General features: G+C 42.8%; 5 protein-coding genes across 5 annotated transcripts; 2 read left to right on the top strand and 3 right to left on the bottom strand.

The window, feature by feature from the left end:
- The first annotated feature begins 8,626 nt into the window (after nucleotides 1-8,626).
- On the top strand, nucleotides 8,627-9,713 carry LOC130934287 (uncharacterized). Its single transcript, XM_057863874.1, has 3 exons — nucleotides 8,627-8,854; nucleotides 9,012-9,161; nucleotides 9,258-9,713. Exons 1-3 carry the CDS (start codon nucleotides 8,627-8,629, stop codon nucleotides 9,711-9,713), a joined length of 834 nt encoding a protein of 277 aa, XP_057719857.1.
- A 93-nt stretch (nucleotides 9,714-9,806) lies between these two features.
- LOC130934288 (uncharacterized) lies at nucleotides 9,807-11,024 on the top strand. Its single transcript, XM_057863875.1, has one exon. The coding sequence runs from the start codon at nucleotides 9,807-9,809 to the stop codon at nucleotides 11,022-11,024; it is 1,218 nt and encodes a 405-aa protein (XP_057719858.1).
- A 270-nt stretch (nucleotides 11,025-11,294) lies between these two features.
- LOC130935343 (uncharacterized) lies at nucleotides 11,295-15,009 on the bottom strand. The gene is made up of 4 exons (XM_057865045.1): nucleotides 14,234-15,009; nucleotides 13,083-13,825; nucleotides 12,879-12,966; nucleotides 11,295-12,786 (listed from the first exon to the last, which is right to left on the bottom strand). Exon 4 carries the CDS (start codon nucleotides 12,580-12,582, stop codon nucleotides 11,749-11,751), a length of 834 nt encoding a protein of 277 aa, XP_057721028.1. The 5' UTR covers nucleotides 12,583-12,786; nucleotides 12,879-12,966; nucleotides 13,083-13,825; nucleotides 14,234-15,009; the 3' UTR covers nucleotides 11,295-11,748.
- On the bottom strand, nucleotides 13,379-14,305 carry LOC130934289 (protein MAINTENANCE OF MERISTEMS-like). Its single transcript, XM_057863876.1, has 2 exons — nucleotides 14,234-14,305; nucleotides 13,379-13,825 (listed from the first exon to the last, which is right to left on the bottom strand). The coding sequence occupies exons 1-2, from the start codon at nucleotides 14,303-14,305 to the stop codon at nucleotides 13,379-13,381; spliced, it is 519 nt and encodes a 172-aa protein (XP_057719859.1).
- A 226-nt stretch (nucleotides 15,010-15,235) lies between the features above and the next one.
- On the bottom strand, nucleotides 15,236-16,624 carry LOC130935342 (uncharacterized). Its single transcript, XM_057865044.1, has one exon. The coding sequence runs from the start codon at nucleotides 16,468-16,470 to the stop codon at nucleotides 15,559-15,561; it is 912 nt and encodes a 303-aa protein (XP_057721027.1). The 5' UTR covers nucleotides 16,471-16,624; the 3' UTR covers nucleotides 15,236-15,558.

Raw genomic sequence — 16,624 nt, forward strand, 5'->3', positions numbered from 1 at the left:
GTGCATTGATTTTTTTATTTTGCATTTGGGGTAATATATTTTTTTTGTATCCCCTTATTTAATTACTTAATAAATTTTTTTTATTTTTTTATTTTTTTAATGAACATGGTAATTTAATTATTTTGATTTCACATGAGCATGCTCCCAAATTTCAAATAATTTATTCACTTCAATTCCCTACTTTTTTGTATCATCCCATGTTTCCATAAAATTCTCCACACTTAAATTATACACAATATCTATCTTAAGCTAACCAAGAATTCAACTTGGGATTTTTATTTTGTTTTTCTGCTTAAGGCTAGTAATGTGGTTATAGAACAAAAGGGGATTAAAAGGCTCAAGGGGGCTAACAAGGGTGATGTAAAAGGTAGGCCTATTTGGGATAAGTGAGCAAAAATTCAAATAATGGCCTCAATCACATGCAGGCATGTACATACACTAAATAATGGACATATAGAATGGAACAAAGCAACGATTACAATCATAGAGAAGAAAACACACAAGAATAAAATATTATGGTTAAATAATATAACCATGTAAATAAGCTCAAATCTCACAGGTTGTGTGTTCTTGCTTTTAACTATGTTCCAAATACAACTTCCAAACAAGTTTAACACAAATTTTTCAATTTAACTTAGTGAAATACTATAAAAATTTCTTGAAAAAGAAAATATTACTTCAACCAAGTAGTAACTAAATGCATAAAATCAAACAAACATGCAATCAATATGCAAATGCAGCAATGAACAAAATAACATTGGTGTTGAAAAGAAAAGAAGTAACCAACCCACGGAGATCGGTATTGACCTCCCCACACTTAAAGATTGCACCGTCCTCGGTGCATGCTAAGATGTACAAGTGGACGGGCTGCTCCAACTGATGTCTTTCACTATAGATTTTGCAGATTGACTTTCCTGTCTCCCCAGTTAGGAGCTTTCCTTTTCCCTTTCTCGGTGGCCATCTTGAAAGAAGAGAAAAAGAAGGAAAGTAACCCAAAAATAAAGATAAGAACATAAATAAAATATGGGTGTTAATGCCAAATAATAAAGGTCTCAATTACATGGTAGCTACAACATGCAAGTGAGAAAATAGTGGAAGCAAATGGCATATCAATAGTGCAAAAGTTGCAACAGTGGGAAAGAAAGTGTGGGTAATGCAAAAAAATGTAAGTGCATATCAATGCAAAAGGAATATCAGTATTATAAAAATTAGCATTGACTTAAGAATAATACCCAATCAGAATAAAACAAGTCATGAAGCACCAGAATAATTCAAGAAAAGCTGCAATAGTTGAAAAAGAGAATTTTAAACCAATGGAAAAGAAAAAGAAAGTAAGAAAGGAGGAAGAAAGAAATAAGAAGAAAGAAATAAGAAGGGAGAAGTAAAAATTAGGATTGGGGAAGAAAAGATAAGATATTTGGCTAATGTGTATAAGTTGTGCGGCACAGGCGACGCGGACGCGTGGATCACGCGATCGCGTGGGAGGCATTTTTCCCACATGACGCGAACGCGTCAGCGACGTGGTCGCGTGGGTCAAATTGTGCCAAAGGCACGCCTCCAGCCACGCTTTCGCGTGACTCTCTGTTCAATTTTGTTTTCTTCCCAATGCACATGCGACGCGGACGCGTCAGCGACGCTGTCGCGTCGCGTGCGTGTTTTTTTTTTTGATGCAGTATGCAGAATGCAAAGAATGTTATGCAAGATTCTAGGTTCCATGAAATAAAATAAAACTCAAAATCAAACAAAATGAAATAGAATTAAATTGAAAAAGAACAATCATACCATGGTGGGTTGTCTCCCACCTAGCACTTTTAGTTAAAGTCCTTAAGTTGGACATTTGGTGAGCTTCCTTTTATGGTGGCTTGTGCTTGTATTCATCGGAAAATTTCCACCAGTGTTTGGAATTCCAGTAGCCTCCGGGATCCCAAACTAGGCGTAGAGAGCCTTCAAGTAAGTTAAAGCAAGTGACAAGGCCCCAAGAGTGTTGATTGCCGAATGAATTCCGGGGTCCCAAACCTTGCTTTTGCACCCGTCTTCTTATTGATCCTTAGTGTTCCAACCGGGTGGCAGGCAATCTGAATTCTCACTAAAGCGGCCAAACAACTTCCTAGACCCATTCAGTTGAGCTTTACACCAACCTTTGCGTTTAAATTTGAGCATACAACCATGTTGAACCTTGTAGGATAACTACTACCACGGATCATCTTCCTCTTACTCTTGATGCCACAAAGAGCTCTAAGTTGACCATCCATCTCCAGTAGCCCATATTCAAGTGGAATTAGAAAGCTAAGGGATATGAATTTTACCCACTTGAATGTTGTGTTGGACGGTAATGGCTTTGGGGGAGAGGTCTCCAACAGCTTTGGCAGGGTGATTTCAAGCTCCATTCCCTTGTGCTCTTCCCTGAAAACTTTCACCTCTTTGCAAGCTTCTTCAATTTCAACCTCTTCCTCTTGGTAGCTTTCTTCCACCTCAATCTTTTCTTCATTGCTTACCAAGAGCATGGGAGGTTGTGTTTTTTCTTCTTGAATCTCCATCTCTTGATCAACCTCTTCCAAGTCTTCAACCATGATATGCCTTGGAGGTTGTACACCCTCCTCAACAACAAATTCAAACTCCTCAGAAGAGGGTTCTGTGACTTGAGGTTCCCGTGGAGGTTCTGCATCTCCTAAATCTTCAACCACTCCTTAAAGTTTGATTACTAAATCGATTTTCTTGAAACTTGAATTTTAGGACAAAATAGTAACTTTGAAAATGAATCAGTAACTCGATAGTGAACATAAATGTATGATGTTAAATGCTGGGTAAACTAGAGTAAATATAGTTGTTAGAGTTTAAGTTTGAGTGGTTTGAATTACTTAAGGAATTAGTTATGAATTTTCAAAGTTGGAGTGCAAAATCTGATTTTTTGCATTACCTTTGAAAGAGGCTAGGAACTTTGAAAGGCTATAACTATTTTTCCAATGATCAGAATTGCGTAGGACAAAGTTGGGGGTGAATATTAAGATGTTTAGGATTAGGCTGGAAAGTTGCAGAGTTATTTGTTAAATATATAATTTATGGTAAATTTCTGAAGTTTGTTCATCAAATCTATTTTCTGCAGAATTTCTAAGTTAGGTTGCAATTTGTGAATTTCTGATTAATTGAGAATCTTTTGTTTGATAATTATTGATAAAAATATTGATGAGTTGTTGAGATTGAGAGAACTCGTAATGGTGGTTTAAGTCCATTTTTAGAGGAGGGTATGTCCGAATTTTTATAAAATATAAGGATTTAAATAAAAAGAATTTTGTGAACTACACCTTAGATGTTTAATTGAAGAATTTGAAACTTGATAACTGGAAATGAATTGTTGATATTTATAAAGGATAATGAAAAATAATAAAAGGCGAAAAAATTCCACAAATTGTTAGTTGTTAAACTATGAGAAAAACCCATGAACTGATAATTGGTTAAATATGAGAAGTACTCACAAACTGAATAATCATTAGTCTCGAAGAAACCTACAACTATTAATTGTTTTATATGCGGAAAATCCACGAATTGATAATCATTGATTACGGGAATAACCTATGAATTGTTGTGTCTTGATCTCGGAAATAGCCCACGAGATGAGGATCACTGTTTTATGGTGTGTTGATCTCAGGTATAGCCCACAAACTGAAGATTGCTGTTTTATTGTGTGTTGATCTCGGGGACACCAAGGAACTGAGGATCGTTGTTTCCCCTTATGCGTATATTTTGGCGTCGAGCTTTACACTGACTGTCGGTAGTCACGAATGAGTGATATTCTTAACCATCAACGCGTATGAACAAAGGACATAACGGGAAACCATATCTATGACTAACGCCTAGGTAATGTCAGGCTGTCGGGTGTAAACCGACACGTAAGCTCAGGGCCTGTTTAGGACAGACATTCAACATATGCATCTGTATGAATTGCTTAAGTGTGCCTGTGTTGTGTTATGTTATTTGTGAATTATTTATATGTTTGTAATGTGTGCTTGTTTGTGTTTGTTGATTCTTGAGTATGTTAAGGATTAAGGTAACTCAGAATTGAGGTTTGTAACTATCTAATTTGTGTAACTGAGGAATAGCTAATGAAATTGAGGACTAATGTAACTAATGTAAACACAACTAAATAGTTTAAAGTAAGACTTAAGGAGTTTTTAAAAGGTTTAATAAAGGTTTCATGATTATTTGTATTTTATTCATTACTTTTATGGCATTCTTATTCTCTACAGAGAATGAGTGGTTTGTTCTCACCCCAAAATTTTTTGCCCTTTCAACAACACAGGCTTGAAGACTCAGTATGGACCTACGGATGAATGTGGATTTTGTTTTATGAATTAAGTTGTTTTTATAGAGTCCCCCCACTCTTTTTGCTTACAATTTTATTTTATACAGAGAGATAGGAGTTGTATCTGAGTTTCATTTGAATTCTTTTTTATAACATTTATTATTATTAGTAATTATGTGAATATTATTACTTGAAAATCTTTAATATGATTTTAATTAATAAAAATGGATTTTTCTAGAATTTTCTTAAAAATTGAAACGTGATATTAACGTAAAGGCTCGGTATTAAATAGATAATAAAGAAAAGTGGTTAGTAACGCCTTACTTTTGGTACGATCATGACGTACTGAAAGTTAGGTCATTATAATTGGGATGTTGCCCTCCTGGTTGGCATGACCTCGGTGCATCCAGTAGTCGTTAGGAGGCATCGATGGTTGACAAGATAGAGCTCAAGGATGCTTTCCATATTCATACCACCAACTAGCTTACCATGCAGCACATTGCGGAGCAGTTCCACACATGTAGGGAGCAGAGCATGGGTCAGCCACAACAGCATTCGTCTGCCCTTATGTCCACTACTGTTTGGGTTTTATACATTTTTTCGGGTTCTAGCACTTCATACGACACACACTTTCGACCTGGTGCTCAGTATGCGACACCGCCTTTGGTAGATTATAGTCTATTGATGATGGCATTCCAACCGATGTCTGCACCACATGTTGCTCCACCTTACCTACCTCGGTATCAGCCAGTGACCCACTCGGAGAGTTATAGTATCCCACATCATCCACTCCCATCACAGCCACCTCATAAGCCACAAGAGCCCTCTTGTCACCCATAGCCTCCTGCGGACTCACGTCCTAACATACCTCAGCAATAGGCACAGCCTCCACCATGTGGCACCAGACATCGACTGCATTTTTCGAGTGATCACCACTGATGACATCATTATTATTTTTGTATTTTGTTATTCCATATGTTACCATTGATGTATTTTGACACACTATCCATGTTGTATTTTAGAACACTATTTATGTTATATTTTGATATGCTATTTATGATCTTCTCATATCCATGTTATAGGACTCGTCCTGTGCATGTTTGATGTAAATGTGGTTATGTGTTGTGGTTTAAGCTTTAGAATTCAAGTCCAACATAAATACCATTTTCATGGATAACTTAAATCGCATAAAATTTGAGTACAAAATATGCTTAATGAAAATATAACAAAGTAAACCATGACATGAATCACACAGTCCAACATGAACTACCCAAACAACAACCTCAATAAACACATACAAAGTAGCAACCGTAAACTATGCCTCGTCCGTCGGCTAGTTTGGACAACCTTTTCGGGTGTGACCGGTTTGTCTACAAAGACCACACATTTTTTCTTGGCACTCACCCTCGTCCATCTCATTACAAAACCTGGTGAAAATAGGTCTGCTAGTAGACTTATTGCGCATGGCAGTGTTAGGCCGAAGCGGTGTCCCATACCACTCCGGCCAAAACTTCTCATCTGGTATCGGGAAAAACTCTACCTCATACACCTTGAATACAACCTGCTGTATGTATACCGACTGGACGTATAGACCCCATTCAACACTCACGAAAGCACAAGCGGCAAGTGCTTGAGGATATGGAAAATAGAGTGACTGAAAATGGCCACAATCACACGTGTCAGTCATTAAGCAAACACGGAAAGATCCTTGCATGTATGTTTAATCTACCAGCCTAGTCTGCCATTTCCTGCGACAAACCTCTCAATGCATTCATGTACCACTCATACCCAGCCTTACTTAAATTGTAAGCAGAATTTATGAGATACCGCTTTCTCTTGGCAAACTTGAAAAGGAGACATAAAGTTCTCTGCCATGTGCTAGACACAATAAGCATGAAATGCTCTAGGAGGATGCCAACCACTATCGTTAGCTCTCTGTGCAGCCTTGATCTCCTAGGATCTATCAGAAATAATCAACAAGCCTTTCTGTGGGGTGACGTGTCGCCTCAGATTGGTAAGGAAGAAAGACCATGACTCCGTCGTCTCAGACTCAACAATTGCAAAGGCTACAAAAAGGATATTGATGTTATCATTTTGTGCCATTGTAATAAGCAAAACACCACCATATTTGCCATATATATACATGCCATCAACAAAGACAAATGGCTTGCAATGTTTGAAAGCCTCTACACAAGTAGGAAAGTCCCAAAATACCTTATCAAACATGCTACAATCACACACCATAAGGTGCCCATCATAGTATAGAACAATACTAATCTTACATATCATTCCGGGACAACAACTCCGCAGTGCTTGTAGCAACCTCAACATCTTATTATATGACTCCTCCCAATCACTGTATATCTGCGCAATTACCTTTTGATTTGCCATCCAGATCTTTTTGTATGAGGATTTGAACGGGCTAGATTGTATCAACGGGAGGATGACATGACAGATGAGATCGCTGTCCAACTGTCGGTGGTCATGAGATATGGTGGGTGCTAAATATGTGTGCGCTCCTCCCACCTTACGCACCTCCTTAACGAAATAGAACAACCGTGGTTGACATGTACAGCAAGCATAACAATGATAATTGAGAATATATAATACAATTAAACTTGAACTTACCGATATACAAGATTCTATTGGAGAGCAACATAGAAACTCCAAGGGTAGCCTGCTTCATATTGTCAGCAATGCACATGGTACTTTAATCGATCTGACTCCACAACTCAGTACGCAACACTTCTGCAAATGCTGTAATTCTTCACACCATACATTACTGCATCTCTGCTTTTGAATTTGTGGCCAACCCGAAACTCCACACCGTCTAAGTTGTAATAGTCTTCACCCGTGTTAAAAAATAGTTTTTTCTCTTGCATCACGTCTAGATCCAATGTATGATAGTGACTGAGTACAGATGATAAGGCCGAAATTAGGTGCGGGGCAGGCAGGCAGAAGATACCGAAGTGATGGTTCGACTGGGGTCTCCGGTACAAACTCCTCCTCGTCATCATCTTCAGAAGAATCGCTCTCGTTGCTATCCACCACATACTTCTCGTCTGAGTCCTCACCATCAATATTCATGTCTTCCACTAGACTAGTAATGTGTAGTGGTGGTGGTGCAAGTGGTGGGTCATCCTGCACAAAGTCCAGCTGCCCAGATCTACCGCCACCGACATCATCAACCTCCGCAAAAAGTTCCATCACTTGTTCTGCCATGATTTTCCTATGGATGTCAAACATTAGGCGCACATTCTCGTCGTCATGGAGGCAAAATAGACGAAACCAAAAATCTCTATTTTCCATTGGTGCTAGCAACATATACCCCACCTTTCCGATCTATTTTCTCTCGCTACCACCGATGCTACTCAATATAAGAATTTTTAGCTCGGACAAAAACTTACTCATCGGGTACACAACAAAATGGGATTATCACACTCAAATATCACCTCATTATCACTATTTCTCATATGGCAATTGAGATACACATTTACAACCAGATATCCACTACTACTAGATATTTTGGCTTATTTTTGAAAGAAACAAAAGTAGAAAAGTAGTGAAATATTTGTGAAGAATACAAAAAATTGTACATCCCTTTATAGCTATTGAAAATTTGTCGTTACGTATCTCGTTTGCACTATAAACGTCATAATTATTCATGTATCTCATTTACCGTATAAATAAAATAATACTATACATATCTCGTTTGCATTGTAAATGAAAAATACATGTCTCTTGTTTCATACTTTATTTTGTTTACCTTGTAAACAAATAAGAGATACGATATATTTTAATAAAAATACTATAAATTAGGGCAAAAACAGAAATAAGCCAAGGGCAGCCAGAAATTACGTCAATCTGCCAAGTTAAAAATTGCTTCATCAATCAACCAAAGCACTTCTCTATGCAATTCAAACTAGCTTAGTTCGAATTGCATTTTTATATAATTCGAACCGAATCAGCTCGAATTACTTGGCAAAATTCACACTAATTTGAACCAGCTTGGTTTGAACTTAAAACATACATAATTCGAACTAGATGTGTTTGAATTATATAAGTGGAAGCTTCCCAAAGTAATTCGAACCAGGTTGGTTCGAATTACACAAACCATATTTCGAACTAGGCTGGTTTGAATTAGTGAGCACCAGACATGTATATATATGGTTGTAAACGTGAGTTACTCTCATTAGAGGATGTAAGATAGCTAGTGAGGAGAGTTTTGTAGTGTTGGTTCACCACAGAGGATCGATTAAGAGGAAAACTCGTTCTGGTGTGAAGTTCACCAATAAGGATCCTCTCTATATTATCGTAAGGCCTACGATGAGCTATGATAACCTTGTTAGGTCTGTACTGTTGAAACTTGGTCTGGAAGGTGTGAAGCAGGTTAAGAAGTTTTTCTATTGCATTCCAATCACGGTGCTCCAGGAAACCGTGAAGTATGGTTGTTTCACGATCGGGAGTGATGAGGACTTGCAGGTCATGTTTCATTGTCGCCGACAGTTTCCAGAAGTGAGGACACCAGAACTGTTGGCAAAGTTGGTTGATGTGGTACCAGCTCAGGGGACTTGAACCGGAATACCACCGCTTTAGCCACGGCAGCCGGTTCTAGCTCTAGACCTGTCGTTGCTTCTTCTTCCGTCCCTGCATACGAGCCACCCGTCCAACCTGTCGCCTCCCCTTTGTTCGCTGTTGATCTCAATGACAGTGTATGCGACGAGGTTACAACAGGGGAATTTCTGCCGACCTCTTTACAGTGTGTTGCACCGCCTGGGGTTGGAGAGGATTGTTGGGTGATCCAGAGGACGATGATGTTGAGCCGAATATGATTGATGATGACAGTGGCGATGATATTGGAGTGAGTGAGCCTGCCAGGGCGGGAGGTGGTTCTAGCTCTGCCACACAGTAGTATCCACCACATTTTTCCTCTTTGGACTTGGATTCCATAAGGCAGGAGGGGGTTCCTGGGCAGCCTGTTGGATTTGGAGCTAGAGATGCGGAAGGGACTGCTGGTCTGACAAAGTTACAGGTTGGTCAGCAATTTCAGGATAAAGATGAGGCCCTGTTAAGTGTGAAGACTTATAGCATCTGCCGAGGGGTACAGTACAAGGTAGTGGAGTCTGACTATCGCCGGTATGTGGGCAAGTGTTCTGAGTTCGGGAATGGGTGCACATGGTTGATTCGGCTGAGTCTCCGGCAGCGCAAGGGCATTTGGGAGGTCAAATGGTACAATGGACCTCATACCTGTCTTGCCACCTCCATCTCCAGCGACCACAGGAGTTTGGATTATCATGTGATATCGGCATTCATTATGCCAATGGTTAGGGCTGATGCATCCGTCAGCATCAAGGTGCTCCTAAATGCCACGGCCGCACACTTTGGGTTTAGGCCGACGTACAGGAGGGTCTGATTGGTGAAGCAGAAGGCTATTGCCCTCATCTATGGTGACTGGGATGAGTCGTACAACGAGGTCCCCAGGTGGGTGTTGGGAGTCCAGTTGTCGATGCCTGGTACTGTTGCAGTCCTTAGGACGAGTCCTGTTCGAGTTGGTAGGCAGCTGGACGAGTCTCAAGCTTATTTTCACAGACTATTCTGGACGTTTCCACCGTGTATCGAGGCATTCCGTCATTGCAAGCCGCTGGTTAGTATTAACGGCACCCATCTGTATGGCAAGTATCGGGGAACGTTGCTTGTAGCGATTGCACAGGACGGGAACTCCAACAGACTCCCTGTTGCATTCGCACTAGTCGAGGGTGACAATGCTGAGTCTTGGTCATTCTTTCTCTCCCATCTGCGTCAGTATGTGACACCGCAGCCGAGTCTGCTGGTTATATCAGACATGCATAACGGCATCAAGGCCGCGCTTGAGGCTCCCGACGAAGGCTGGTTACCTCCATCTGCGTACCGGGCATTCTGCATTCGACATGTAGCGGCAAATTTCACCCTAACCTTCAAGGGCAAAGACGCACGGAGGCTTCTTGTCAACACGGCATACGCTAAGACCGAGGTAGAATTTAATTACTGGTTTGATATTCTGCGGACTGAAGACCCGGCGATGTGTGAGTGGGCGAACCGGATAGTGTATTCCTTGTGGACTCAGCATTGTGATGAGGGGCGGAGATTCGGGCACATGACGACGAATATCTCCGAGTGTATGAACTCAATCCCCAAGAGTGTCAGAAACCTCCCTGTGTGCTCGCTGGTGAAGGCAACATATGGAAGGCTTGCCGAACTGTTTGTTCTCAAGGGGAGAGAGGCTGAGGTCCAGCTGGGAACCGGACAAGAATTCAGTCAGTACTTGGTGAAGTGTATTGAGGCCAACTTGAAGACGGCGAGGTGCTTCACGGTGACTTTGTTGTACTCGCTTGCAAATCAGACATGTGACTGCGGATCCTTCCAGGCACTTCATTTCCTGTGTCCGCACGCACTGGCATGCTGTGCCTACTCACAGGTTAACTGGACCGCTTACGTCCACCGGGTGTATCGTCTTAGTTCGGTGTTCAGTGTGTATCGGATGGGATTCACACCTCCCATTTTGGAGGGTTTCTGGCCACCATATGACGGGCCGACTGTGATCTTGGACCCTAACAAGAGGCATGCAAGAGAGGGTCGTCCGAGGTCCACTAGGATACAGACCAATATGGACGAGGCAGATCCGAACCGGCCAAAGAGATGTGGCCTCTGTCGTCAACCCGGACACACACGTCGGAGTTGCCCATAGGTCGAAGGAGCAGCGCACTCAAGGGGCCATGAGTAGTTGTATTCTTAGGTTTGGTACTTAGTTTATTTAACTCTCGCGTTTATATTCCACTGTTACGGCTTTCCAAACTTGTAGTTGATAAGTCATTTATTTGTTAATGTTAATGCGTTGTACTATGCATGGTGCATTAATTAATGAATATGTTCTGTTTCCAGAGTTTTGAACAACAAGTCAAATGAATGCAAACGGCAATAAATAAATCTACATATTAAATTGATACATGATGCGGAAACTATGGTAGTCACTGAAATAATCACTAAACAGCCGTTTTCAAAGTACAATATCATGATTCGGAACAACAAACTGAAACATAAATAAGCAACCTACATATTCGATCGTCAGTGTACATCAACGACAAAAGTAAAACTGGCTAACATACAACAATGAACATGAACAAACAACATACATGACACATGAATCATCTAAACAGATGCAAGCCAGTGAAGCAACGACGGGGTACCCGTGTCCTCTGACCTCTGCAGATAAGCGGCTCCTCGTCCTCGATCTCATCCTCCTCATCATCTGGGGCAGGCTGTGCAGGTGGCCTAGGCTGGACGGGTGCCGCAGACGGCCCGGCAACTGAATGTGACGTAGCAGTGTATGCGGAAGGAGGGGTACCCCCCAATGCAAAATGGTCAGCAACAGGCATCGTAGGAGGCTCGTTCAGATCGACATCTAAAGGTGCCTATGTGCCAGAGCTCTGACCACGCCTACGGGCCACCACATCCTCCTGCATGATGGCAGTAATCTCGTCTAGAAAGTTTGACCCGCCGAAGTCTACATCAAGCCCATCTAATGCAAGGAAGCCTGAAAACATCGACCCCGGACTAACCCATGGCGTACTCTCTTGAAGGGTCTGGTCATGGGCTGGTACACCAACGAAGTAATCTCCAAGCGGCCCCGAACCAAGTCCACCATCACCAGAGTCAGCCCTGTCACCCATACCTAACCCATACCACTCGCCTCCATATCCGCCATCATGGGGACTAACACCACCAACTGCCACATGCCCTGCAGCAACCCCCCCCCACGGGCCCGTGTTGATTGTCGTCATCGTCGTCACCATGATCACCGTGCTTGGCCGCCGCAGCATGCCCTCTCCATCTCCCTCCGTGCCCTCGTCGTCCACCTCCACGTCGACCGCCCCCGTCAGCCTCGTCCATTGCCTAGTCCAGCCACCTCCACTCACGCTAGCTCCGTCGTGTCCCCACACGAGCTCTCCTCTCGACCCGACGCCTGTCCGGCACGTCGTCAACACGATCCATGTCAGGAACTCGCCTAGCACCCCTCTGTGACGCCTCAACAAGAATAGGAACGTCTCTCGGATCACCCAAGTACATCTCCGGAGACAAGAACCTCTTTCCATGCTGACTCCACCACTCCGGAACTTATGTGACGGTTCAGGGTCTGCAACAACATCGAACATGAGCACGTGGTCCGCACGGGCCTCCCAATGGAAATGCCATGACTGCAAAGCATACGGGAACCAACGATCACTGCCTCTGCCATCCTTCGACATCAGAAAGTCGATGTTCAGGGTGGGATGCGGACGGGGCTAGACTCCGCCGAACTGCGGTAGAACCCTATCTATCTGATGCCACTCTATGATGGCAAAGTATATCAGTGACATCACAGACCACCAGAACGCCGTATGCCGAGGCTCTAACGCCTCTGGATGCACAACCTGCAGTACCTTGGGCAAGCTATACGGCATCCAGATAAACTGCATAAAGAACTAAACATTGTCAGGCCAACTCATGCACCAACCTCATAATGTTTGGTTAACTAAATAAACTTAGGTAGTAGTATACTCACATCCCTGTCCTGTAACATGTCTATCCTCAGTCTCCACATCTGCACTCTAGGACCCTTCTTGCTACCGGAAGGGCTGTAACCTGACCACCTGCAACTCATATGGGTGTTATGGCTAATTAGATGTGTGACAGATTTGTAATACATTAGAAGCGTACATGAACTTAGATATTGTTAAATTGAAATAGAGAAGCCTGACTAAAGTACCTCGAGGCCAACGGCCAGTTGCACGTATCATACTCGGCAGGCCTAAACCTAGGAAAGCGCCAGAAGATCCAGGACTGAAGTAGCTGAAGTGGGCCCGCTAATTTGACCACATGTCTGTTCGCCACTCGGCACATGCATCGGTACAACCATGCCAATGCTGCAGACCCCCAGCTGTAGGTCCCCATCTCCTCAAGCTTAGCTACGTAAGGAAGCCATCTGATGTGAATGCGGTTCCCGGACTTGTCGGCAAACAGCTGAGTGCCCAACAATATCATGATGTAGGCACGAGCAAAGCGTCACACAGTCTCCTCATCGGCTCCCTCAGGGCACTCTCCAAAAGTCTCCTGGAACCAGGTGCAGTTTACTGCGAACTTCTGAACCTGGCTCGGAGGAGGAATCACTCCAAGCAACTCCTGGAACCACACCCAAGCTGGACGGCCACCCTGGATGTATATCTGGAAATCTGTAAGGCAACCACTAACATAATACCCATCCACTGGCAACCCCAACTGGTACGCCACGTCCTGAAGTGTGATAGTGCACTCTCTGAACGGCATATGGAAGGTGTGCGTCTCCGGACACCACCGCTCGACGAAGGCACTGACAAGGGGCTCATCTAACCAGAACCATCTATCGTCCAGCCTCCCAAGATGGTATAATCCGGCCATCTGCAAGTACAGAACATACCGCTCATCGAGTCGCATGCCCTGCTGCCACCGCATGCTCCTGATGCATCGCTGTGGCTGCACATTACATGCACCGCATTATTAAAACCACGTAGAAAACTAGTGCCAAAAAAAACCAACACCAGAAACCACTAATAGGCCCCACTAATAGAATCTACATGCAAAACCAATATAACAAACCAGTTGCAAAACCACATGCTCAAACCGCTAACATAAACCGCATACAAATCCACTTACGAAAACCACATGCAAAACCACTATCATAAACCGCACATAAAATCACATAATAAACCACTTCCAATACCACCAAAATAAAACCTCCAACATAAACCATCAATAAAACTGCATACAAAACCACTAACATAAAACTACTAACATAAACCACCAACTAAACCACCAACTAAAACCGCATGCAAAACCACTAACTCAGATAAACCGCTAGCACAAAGTTTTCTATCTACTAACCTCGTCGTTGATGACCCCGGCTATATGAGCAACTACGTCCAACCGATATAGCCTTTTCGGATTGTCCCCCATCGGCTTAGTATTCTGTTCGAGTCTTTGTCGGATCAAATCCGGGTCATTTTCTCTAGGATTTAGTGGGGTATGAGGATGGAAAAGTGATTAGAATGAGGCTGATTTAAACTCCTTATATAGCGGAGTCATGTGTAATTCGAACCAGCCTAGTTCGAATTACTATTCGAGGCAAATTTTGACTAATTTGAACCAACTAGGTTCGAATTACTTGGTGAAGCGTCCAAAAGTGTAATTCGAACTCTCCTAGTTCGAATTATATGCAATTCTAGTTCGAACCATATAGGTTCGAATTACGTTCATCACGAGTTCCATCATGATTTGAGCTTCCTTAGTTCAAATTATGTGTTATTATAGTTCGAACCAAGCTGGTTCGAATTATATAGTATTGTACTTTGGTTCATTCGTGAAGTAATTTTCAGTTTGGCTGATTCATGTAAATTCTTTCCACCCTTGGTTTATTTCTATTTTTTGCTCTATAAATTATTTATTTTATTTATTTAAAAAAAAATTTTCAATTTAACAAAAGCTCGTTCAAACGTACACTAATAATCTAGTATTAGACATTTCCCATAAGAAAAGTTATGCCTTTTTCATTTATTTCTGCGATAATCTTTCTGGGTTTCTAGACGAGTAAAAGTTACATTATTGTATTATGATTTTAAAGGATGGCTTAAAAGTTCACCAAAAAAGAAAAGGATGGCTTAAAACACTCGGGCATAATATTGAATCTTCCGAATGTCTGTTATGTGTAATCCATTGATTCATGGCAATTCTCTATCTGCATAGCTTCAGTTCAAGTTATTACTAACATTATCATGCCTGATGATGATTTCCTTTAATTGAAAGCACAGGAAATCAGGCATAAATAAACATGCACTTAAAGTAACAGTGAGATCATTATTGAAATAGAAAATTTACACAGCTCCTCACTTCAGATAAGAAAGGCACAACACACCCATGACTGGTATATTTAATTATTTACATAGCTCAGTTGCTAATATACAGTGATGAAGACACCAACAAAACCAAAATCAATCACGTCAATAAAAAAAGACTCACCTTGCCTCAACCCTCCATACACGTTCTGTTCATTATTCAACGTGTCACATCACCCATCCAAACGGACTATTCAAATTGCGGTCCCCACAAACACTGACTCGCGAGATTTTTTTATCGATTGCTTGCAGCCAGGGGCGATAGGTGGGGCCCACTTCGTCGTAGCCATCGTGGAAGCAGTTTTACCTTGACCAATATTACTGCGCCACGTGGATCTCGGGCTCACCTGCTACCCACGACTCGGACCTCCTTCCTGACGCGAACCGCATCATTCCTCCCAAACCAGGCGGTTCACCCTCCGACACGCTATTTCGCGTGACTGACTCCGCAAACGACGCGTCAGTCATGCTCCCCGTGCTACGCCGTGGCCGCGCCTTCGACGACGCCTCAATAACCGTGCTATTCTCCGCGGATGAATCCGCACCCGGAAAAGAACCGGTTTTTCTGTCTGGTTTATCTCTTCGACCGGTGCGGAAAATTGCGCGGAAACTCTCGAAGAAACCGAGTTTTTTGCGTGTTCTGGCCGGTTTCTCGTTTTCGGCGACGAAGGAGGATCTCCGGGAGTTTCTCAACCTTCGATTACGATCGCGCTTGGATCTAACCCTTCCCATGCAAGACACCTTGGGCGACGATGGTTCGTTGAGCGATGACTCCGATTTAGCGACGGAGGAGCTCCGCTTTGGAAACAGCCCGGAGTTTCCTAACTTGTGGTTGCGACGGTGCTTGGAGTCGACGAAGGTAGGTTTCTGAGGCTTCGGAAGGCCAATGATTGCTGCCTTGGATTTGATGTTAAGAGAGAATCTCTGCGAGTTGGAGTTGGTGTTGTTGGCGTTGAAGTTAGGATTCAGGTTGGTGGAATTGGAATTGGAGTTTGAGTTTCCTTTTGTGGAATCCTTGCGCTCATAGACGGCGTTGCGGTCCCACCAGTCGTATTCTTCGTCTCTGGAGAGCCAAAATGACTCCGGCGGCGAATCAGGGTGAGGCTCCGGAGGATAAATATGGGCGTCGGCGTCTTCGTCGGCGGGGGCTAAGGACTCGCAGGTGATTTTGCGGTCGGTGGACCCGCCGGCGCAGGCTGAAACGAGTGTTTCCAAATCAACCTGTGGCATGGTAGTTAGCGAAAGTGAAGAGGAGTTGGAAATTAGAGAAATATTTGGACGCAAGCGGTGGGAAAGAAAAAGAGATGTGGTTTGAGAAATTGTGGGTGGTGTTAGATAAGAATAGAGGCACTGTGACAGAATGAATAAATATTATTTTGTGTTT

This window comes from Arachis stenosperma, chromosome 6 (genome assembly GCF_014773155.1).
Source record: "Arachis stenosperma cultivar V10309 chromosome 6, arast.V10309.gnm1.PFL2, whole genome shotgun sequence".
NCBI classification, from domain to species: Eukaryota; Viridiplantae; Streptophyta; class Magnoliopsida; order Fabales; family Fabaceae; genus Arachis; species Arachis stenosperma.

Bases quoted from the DNA above. Each gene is read 5' to 3' on its own strand.
- LOC130934287 (XM_057863874.1), top strand. From the start codon at position 8,627: ATGAGCTATGATAACCTTGTTAGGTCTGTACTGTTGAAACTTGGTCTG. The intron at 8,855-9,011 runs GTACCAGCTCAG...TCTCAATGACAG, and splicing joins TGGCAAAGTTGGTTGATGTG to TGTATGCGACGAGGTTACAA. The intron at 9,162-9,257 runs GTGAGTGAGCCT...TCCATAAGGCAG, and splicing joins ACAGTGGCGATGATATTGGA to GAGGGGGTTCCTGGGCAGCC.
- LOC130934288 (XM_057863875.1), top strand. From the start codon at position 9,807: ATGCCTGGTACTGTTGCAGTCCTTAGGACGAGTCCTGTTCGAGTTGGT.
- LOC130935343 (XM_057865045.1), bottom strand. From the start codon at position 12,582: ATGTCGAAGGATGGCAGAGGCAGTGATCGTTGGTTCCCGTATGCTTTG.
- LOC130934289 (XM_057863876.1), bottom strand. From the start codon at position 14,305: ATGGGGGACAATCCGAAAAGGCTATATCGGTTGGACGTAGTTGCTCAT. The intron at 13,826-14,233 runs GTTAGTAGATAG...TGTAATGTGCAG, and splicing joins CCGGGGTCATCAACGACGAG to CCACAGCGATGCATCAGGAG.
- LOC130935342 (XM_057865044.1), bottom strand. From the start codon at position 16,470: ATGCCACAGGTTGATTTGGAAACACTCGTTTCAGCCTGCGCCGGCGGG.